This window comes from Fistularia commersonii, chromosome 11, assembly GCF_037954325.1.
Source record: "Fistularia commersonii isolate RoL2024-O1a breed Wild chromosome 11, RoL_Fcom_v1.0, whole genome shotgun sequence".
Classification (NCBI taxonomy): Eukaryota; Metazoa; Chordata; class Actinopteri; order Syngnathiformes; family Fistulariidae; genus Fistularia; species Fistularia commersonii.
In genome coordinates, this window is record NC_141294.1 from 5620916 (window position 1) to 5629290 (window position 8375).

Genomic DNA, 8375 nt, shown 5'->3' on the forward strand with positions numbered 1-8375 from the left:
CTTTCCAGGCAGAGTACTCTGAGAGTTAAGGCTAAATGTAACACGGTTTGATTTTAGGGTGGAATAAATGAAACAGACGCAATTAAATTTAAGCAGCTAGCAGGAGTCGGCAAAGTGGTTAATTAAACTGAGCAACTGAGCAGAACAGAAATGTAGCTGTGTCACAGGTTCTTCTGTAATAAGGGGATAATATTTGCCCTTTAAATAAGAGAATTTTGAATGTTTCAGGCTCAGTGCTGTTCCAACTTATTATTGGAGGTCTAACATTATTTTCCAAATTCATATCACAAAAGAAACGATCCAAAGCATTTATACGAGTAGAAAGGTATTGAGACAAAAAACAATATTCAATCTTCTGTTAAATGTATTGTAAGTTTATCAATGTGCAAACCTTGTACTCTATGTACTCTGTTTTCTGTAACATGCAGCAGGATATATGCAAATACATTAGAGGTGTGATTGGAATATTACAGCTGTGGATTTGCAAAAGAGCTTGGGCTAGTGATAAGATTTACTCTCTTTGATGAGTTTTCATAGTTAATCCTTTCACAAAACAATTCATTTGTCCTGACAAATTTAAGAAACAAAACACCTTTTTTTTTTTTTCTGCCAAAATACTGGGTGAACAATAGGAGTGGAAATTGATCTCCAGAGGTAGAACCTGGATAAAGTTAGATCAAATTGAAAAATTAACAAGATAATGAAATACTTTATCAGAAAATGTTGCAGTGGCTTAAAGACTTACAATAGACTGACTAATCATTAAAAAGGTTTTATTGGGACTAATACACCCCTATAAGAGGCTACATTTTTCTTGCAAACAACATTGGATATTATATATTATTATATATTCTGTATTTACGATTAAGCTTAGTTGTGTGTGGGGGATTTTGTGGAAGGAGGAGAGCATAAATTGCAGATCTTTTGGTTTAGATTCCCCCCTGGGAACACTGCTTTTTCTTGTTGCAGTCCAGTGTCCCTCCCAAATGAACCACCGTCGAGTCGCGCCATATGAATATTGTTGGATAGTAAGTGACTATTAAAATAATCCACAAATCAACTTCCACTCTCCTACATCTAGTGTCAGTTAATTTGAAGAAGCAGCTTTAATTTAACATCCTACCACATCAGTGACCAGAAAATGAGGCTTTGTATCCTGCTGTTTTTTCAATTCTCTTCGTATTACCTGCAAAAATACATTTCACCATTTTCCTAGCGTTCATCTTTTCACTAATATTCAATGTATTATGATCATTATGATGAAAAAAAAACTGCTTTTCCTCCTCTGCCTTCTTTAACCCAATTTGTAAGGTTTTGACACTACAAGGGATTGCACAATAATAGGAACTCATGTGATCTGGGTGTTAATTACACCAGTATTGGAACATGTCCATACAGACAGTTCTGTCATTCAAATGGATGAAAGAAATGTGTAATTAAAAAGACATACAGTAGTTTTGAGGAAACATTATTTGACTGTCCTCTGAAAGACAAGAATCTCACATTAATGGTATTCCGTGCACTCCTTTATATCTTGAACAATGCCTTTTTAATGTGCAATGCACATACTGCCCATAAGAATGTCTATTCTATAAAATTCCACCGTTGCTCATCATATCAAGCATATCATTCATATGTTGCCATAGAGAACTAAGGAACTGTCAATCCATCATAAGAAATTGCATTGCTTTCAGTGAATGCAATGGTTAAAAACACTCATGCAAGTGCACTGTCATCATGCAATTTATCAAATGCGGTTTGTATTAGGGCAATTACACAACTGGATTCAGATCACACTAGACAGAAACTTATAACATGCTTATTATAGCTGACGTCCTCAGGCTACAGGTTCTCATGAAGGTTGATAGTGCCGACAGGATGCTTCACAGAAGATTATCCTTTCCATGATACCCAGCTTGAGCATGTTCACCAGCAGGTAAATTCTAAATGAATCCTCTGGGGTAAGACTTCAGCTTTTGCAGAGGTTAGGGTTAAATAGATACAATACAGTTTTAAAAACTGAGGTTATGTGCGATGCAAGTTGGAAAAAACAACTGCCTTTTCAATTATGTGTTACTAGTACTCACATAGACAGGATCTGATATTGATTCACTTTGACATTTTCTTTCCTAGTATTAATTGAGTTTGAAGAATATTTTTTTAACTGAAAATCGGTTTAATTCCCATTAAATCTGTAATTTCGGTTTAATCTTTGTAACAACCGTAAGAAAACAATCGCGTTGGAAACTGGAATTAATGGCCAACACTGTCCCCTTGTGGCCATTCGAGGTACTGCATCTCGTGGTCTCGGTGGGGCTCGGAACCTTTGCCGCAACCATTGTTTCCCCCGGAACATTGCTGATGGTAAAATCTCAGGTGGTTCATGTAGCTACCAAAGCTAAGACTTGCACAAAGGTGTTTTTTTCGTTGCTTACCTCGGCTCTGTCTGCAGTTTTGTGAATGAAAATTTTCCGATCCTAACTTTTATATATGCGCCTGAATGTGGCGAAGCTAATTGACGCCGAAGACTCATTTCTCCGCCGTCAGTCAAATCATAACATCCCAAGTAAGTGTAATGTCAGTCGCCTATAGCCTCTGGATGCATTCAATTTAATATCTGACATATTATCACCCTTTTAAGGAAGATAATGAGCAAAGAGACCAAAATGAGAGCGGCGATGAACCAGAAGCTGACTGAGATGGGGGAGAGGGAGAGGTGAGCTGCGGCACAACGATTTGTTTCGACAAGTAGGCTGGCTAATGCTAATGCTAATGCTAATACTCATGCTATTGCTAGTTCATGTTATGGGGTGCTGCAGGATAGCTACAAACTCACCGTGATTCTCTTCCTTCGCTGTGCTGATCTTGCACACGCAAATACATGCACGCAGTCATTTCTGCTCCACACTATGAATGCGACATATGCTTAGAGAAGCTTAAAGTGGTGCTTCGCAGTTAAAGTTGATAATCACGTTTTTTTTGTGCTTATGCAGACTGGAAGAATTTCTCAGAGCTAAGCTCACAGAGTGCGGGTGGAAGGACCAGATGAAGGCGCACTGCAAAGGTAAACATTTAGCATAAGTAGGTCCCTCCTCTCCTCCATTCGTTCAAAATATGATTGCCAAAATTATTAAATGTATGTCTTTAACTTCAAATTGTATTGCAACGTATTTTCAATTTTTAAGTCTGAGTTTAAACCAGAATACACTTTCAAAATGTACGAGTATCCAATCCTGTCTCTTTAATTTCATTTAAATAACACCATTTAGAGATTTATGAAGTCATACTATTATTTGATGAACACACGGAATAAAAGAATTCAAGCTCAAAGTACTATAATCTGAACGAACACATGATAAAGACAACATGGAACAACAATGTCTGGGAAATCACAGGGAAACGATACACAACGGATCACCTTTTATGGCAGTATTTCTTGTGATCACAAAAATGAGTCAGTAATTGTGCTGCAAGAGAATTGTGCTGTAATTGTGCTGCATGATGTGTTAATTGCCTTGCTTTGCCTGTAGTTGAAGGGCACGTTTCCTTTGCAGCAGTGGTCACATAACTGTTTTTATGAAAATAGACTGTTGTTGTCTGCCTCGGGTAGAGTCTGTTCTTGCATTTCAATTCCTCCAATGCTGATACAGTAAATTTTTCTGAGTGATGAATCAACATTAAGGACGATATAACAGATATGTTGTCATAATAGTTATGTCTAGTATCTCTCAAAAAAAACTGTTGTTGTCTACCTCGGGGAGAGTCTGTTCTTGCATTTCCATTCCTCCAACACTGATACATTAAAATTTACTGAGTGATGAATCAACATTAAGGACAATATAACAGATATGTTGTCATGATGGTTATGTCAAGTATCTCTCAGATCAAACCACGCAGTTTTCAGTATCTTTCTCTTTACTTCGGTGGACAAATCTCCTTGGTTAGTCTCTGAACAACAGAGCTTCAACAGGTTACCTTTTTTGATTGGTTAAATGATGATTATTGATGCCATTCCCTTATTTTTTTTTCTCCATCACAAAAGTAAAATTTTTTCAGTTCAGTCCATTTTTGATTTTCCAAGATAATCTCCTCCATATCTGCAGCAAAACAAAAAAAAAAAAACATAATGCCCATGGATTTCAGATTTTGTATAACATCATTTGTCATAGTATTGAATTGATAGGAGATGCATCAAGCATCTGTCATTGGTATCATTTGCCCTAATTGCTCCTCGAGGATAAATAAAGTTTGTTTTGATTCCGATTCAAAGTTTCTGAATGTAGCACTGTTTTGTGTCTCACGTGCTTTCCATGGTTTAGCATTCGTTTCAATGGTACGCACAGAAAATTACAGATCCAAAGGGCATGTACCCCTATTAAAAGGGCCGGTGCCATTTAGTTTGTTTACACAACACCAAAATTCTATCTGGACAAATCATATAGAAAGTCTTGTATGAGAAAGTTTTGCCACAGCTTTTCTTAAACCATCAAACCACAGATTGCATGAGCATTCTTCTACTAGTAGCTTTTAGCTTTTTGGCACATTATTGCCACCCTCAGGCCAAAGCGCCTTAATAATATAGCAGGTGCAGCTAATACAAGGTGATAATATACAGCATCCTAAGGATACAAGAGAGTTCCTAAAATTGTCACCTTTTGGTGGTGAAACAACTGATCCCGCAATTGAAAATAATGACCCATATTCTCTGGGAATGTGGATTCTAAGGGGACAGATTGTAAACATCAGGTTAAAACAAAAACCCTGTGTTAAAGTTTAAAAAAGAAATACGATGATGTTCCCTATTTACTGAGTAATTGTTTTTAACAATCTCTTGGTCAATGATTGGATTGTGATTTCTGCCGTAACTGAGCAACCCCTACCAGCATTACTTGTGTAAACACTCTTGTCTGAAAAGGGCGAAACAAATGTTTTGCTTGCAAATATAAGTGTTTTAACATGATTAATCTTCATTCTATTTTACATTAACAAGGCTTTTCAAAATTGCTTGCACACAAAAAATATTTTTGGAGCCATGTTCGTGGTTAATCTTCACTGCCTGCTGAGAGTTAAGTGCTTGTACAGGTTCACTGTTCTACCCTGTTTCCCCTTAACATTAGTTACAAATTGGTAACATAGCATTTATTTGCAGAAGTCATCAAAGAAAAAGGACTGGAGCATGTCACTGTAGAGGACCTGATGGTCAACATCACACCAAAAGGAAGAGGTACATTTCCTTATTTTGCTTGCATTTTAACAAAAACGATACAAACCTGAATCATGGAGATCTTTTCATATTTCAATTTCTTCCGTAGCTGTTTTAACTGTGGGCACGTTTTCCTCTTTCAGCCTTGGTGCCAGACAGTGTCAAGAAAGAACTTCTACAGAGAATAAGAGCCTTCCTCACTCAGCATGCCACATAATTATTTTTGAAATTTTGTTTTTGTTTTTTTTAATTTGTTGAAGAAATTGTTTTCAATCCATATAGTGCCTATGGTTATTAACATTTGGATAAAATCACGTGAAATTGTATGTGCCCTTTTGTGTGTGAAACTTTTTTTTTTTTTTAATAAAATTGTTCATTTATGTTGCTGTAGTTGGCATCGGTTAATTGCATTTTACCAAAACAAACAGGCCGGGCATATTTGGGTTCTGGCTTGAATGGGGAAACCATATAAGTATGTTAAAGAAGACTGAGTTTGTCAGTGAATTAGAATACAAACTGGTGTATTGAACCTGTCGGATTGTTTTTAACAGATAATTATAGGGGATCTCAATTGTTTACTGCGGGGCCGAAGGGCAGGACACCAGGGGCTTTGGACAGTGAACAGGGTGTCTTTGACGTCTTCTGAGGAAGAGGTGGGAAAGGATCGGAGTGCTACTCACTAGACGATGTTGGTGTCAGAGCCGAAATGAAAACATCTCTAAAAATTGACAGCAAGCTGATGATTGGTTAGCTTGCAACCACCAAGTAGTTAATGGTTGGAAAACAAGTGAAAGAAAACAGTATTTGACCATGAGATTAAAGATTACATTTTAAAGATTGAATTTTTGCTAAACTCCCACTTATAAACCCCGCGGTACAACACAGATTTGGAAACCAGAGTAATTCTACATTCTCAAGAGTTCATATATTCATACTGCATTATCAGAGGCTTGCAGGGAGTTGTCTTATTAAAAACATTTTAATTATATTCAGCTTGAACAATCTACACCCAAAAAAGAATTAATTCATTTTGTCATTTTGGTCCATGTTTTATTTCAACTTTTGATGAGATCTTCCCTATCAACTGCCAGCGTCACGCCTTGAGTTCAAGGTAGGACTAAAAACTTTGACAAATAGCAGAATAAACTGAAACAGCTGACAGGGAAAAAAAAGGACTTTTCCACGGTTCCATGAATCACACCTTGCTGGCGCTGTGAATTATTATTGTCCTTTGATTAAATGTGCCTATATCCAGAGAACCAGGAGCCTGTAATGACAGGCTTCCCAGAATAACAGTCTGTTCCCAACAGGGTAGAGTGGGGGCTGGATAACAGGGAGAGGTGACTTCACTAGAGCTGGTTGACATGTTATTTTAAGGTCCACTGTGGGTAACACATGAAGTGATCAAGTGCATACAAGTGTTCGAGCAGGTACAGGCACCAAAACAACTTACACCATAGTGAATAAAAAAATCCTGGCTGTTAGCTGATTGTTTATTGAATCTAGTGTTTTTTTCTGTTTTGATGGTGTCATACAACTTCAACACCTCTCCATCAAGTCAATAAAAAACTACCATCGAATGCATTTTGGTCCAGATGAAGTTTATATTTCTTTTTTTCTCCCCCACTTCGTGTTCTGAGCCAAATGGTTTTGTTTTGCTCAAACATTTTCTATAGTTACACACATAATGCTTGATTTTTGTTGGATTTCATACGGAGGGGCCGTGAACTCAAAACAACGCACCTCTGGGCACGAATTGGACATTAGCGGGTAGTGAGTGACTCTGCGTCGGTCACCAAACCAAGACAGAGAGGGTGTTTTCTTTGCCGACAGACCTGACGTGACATCAACCCAGGTGACAACATGCTGATATACAGCACTGTATATCCCTCCCTCCCCCCGATCCAATGCACACAGGCGCACGCGCGCACGCACTCCATTAATGGCCTACATCAGTCCCTATGTTATCAGCAGATCTCCCAGGGTTTCCACTTTTAAAGCAAGCACAGCGCACTGCAGTGAACCACAGAGCACCACTGGATAGAATTACTTGTGATGCAATTTATTATCATATAGATTTTTTATTTACTTTCTCACTCTCTGTTCTCAGCTTTTCGCCATCACTCAGGACCCGCGCGGCTCTGCCGAGGAGCTGTACAGAAACCAGATGACTCTACACATCATAAAAACAAATATATAGAAAAGTCAAGTTGTGCAAATGAAGGGAAAACATGATTTAAAAAAAAAAAAAAATCCAACTCTCCCAAGCTTTGGATTGGTGTTACATGACTTGGATGTGGATGGCAGAGATGTAGTAAAATGAAAAACACTCCTTTCGGAGTTTAAGGAAACTGCTGATTGTGTGTATCCTGTGAGGGAGCCCCTGATTGAACCAAATGTGTGGGGCAACCCACAAGGTCAAGAGATCCCTAATTCCTTCAAAGTTAATATCAAGCCTCGTCTGAGTAGTATGCAGTGACATTTAGAGGGAAAAGACCAACATGTTCTATGTATTTCCATGTGGATTTTTGGTGCATGTTGGTAGATTAGTGCAGAACTGTTCACCACCCTTGCAATTAGATCATTTCAGCTTGATAGCAGCTGTGTCAATAGCCGACGGAGCCAAAAGTGTGATCCCGCGCGCTCACTCCCTTAGGTGCTCCAAGGTGCTCTCTCCGGTGAGACTGGCAGCGTGCAAAGATCATAGAGAGTTCCCTTACCGAACAAACTGAAGAAAAGGCGATGCAGGATGAGAACAGATGCCAAGACCGAGCTCATATGATAAACAAATGCTGGAGAAATAATGTGATAAAATGCTTCCTTGTTGGGCAGAAGAGTGCACCTGCTTCAGAGGATATTAGTTTAAGCAATGAAATACTGAATGTTAAGCCCTGGTCATATAACATCGATAGATAAATCTCCGTGTGTTTACACCCATATATCTGCCACTTCTGATTTATAGGACACATAGATAGGCTTTGTCTCATATACCTCTTTCCAACTTTTTTTTTTTTTTTTTCCAAAATGTAAAGGGCAACGGCATTTCTAAAGCAGACAAAGGGTGAAAGTCGGTGTTTCAGACATGTAAAATGGTGCATGCGCCTCTTACGAATTCCCGAGACCCAGTGTGCAGTTAGCCTCCTTTACTGTCAACATGTGTGAGCACCATGCT

General features: G+C 38.3%; 1 protein-coding gene across 1 annotated transcript; it reads left to right on the top strand.

The window, feature by feature from the left end:
- The first annotated feature begins 2362 nt into the window (after positions 1-2362).
- Positions 2363-5563, top strand: eny2 (ENY2 transcription and export complex 2 subunit). The gene is made up of 5 exons (XM_086155845.1): positions 2363-2566; positions 2642-2716; positions 2994-3064; positions 5150-5224; positions 5347-5563. Exons 2-5 carry the CDS (start codon positions 2649-2651, stop codon positions 5418-5420), a joined length of 288 nt encoding a protein of 95 aa, XP_086011971.1. The 5' UTR covers positions 2363-2566; positions 2642-2648; the 3' UTR covers positions 5421-5563.
- The last annotated feature ends 2812 nt before the right edge of the window (positions 5564-8375 follow it).

What these genes read in the sequence shown, in the direction of transcription:
- eny2 (XM_086155845.1), top strand. Translation starts at nt 2,649, where the DNA reads ATGAGCAAAGAGACCAAAATGAGAGCGGCGATGAACCAGAAGCTGACT. An exon ending in GAGATGGGGGAGAGGGAGAG is followed by an intron (nt 2,717 to 2,993) that starts GTGAGCTGCGGC and finishes GTGCTTATGCAG; the next exon opens with ACTGGAAGAATTTCTCAGAG. An exon ending in GATGAAGGCGCACTGCAAAG is followed by an intron (nt 3,065 to 5,149) that starts GTAAACATTTAG and finishes ATTTATTTGCAG; the next exon opens with AAGTCATCAAAGAAAAAGGA.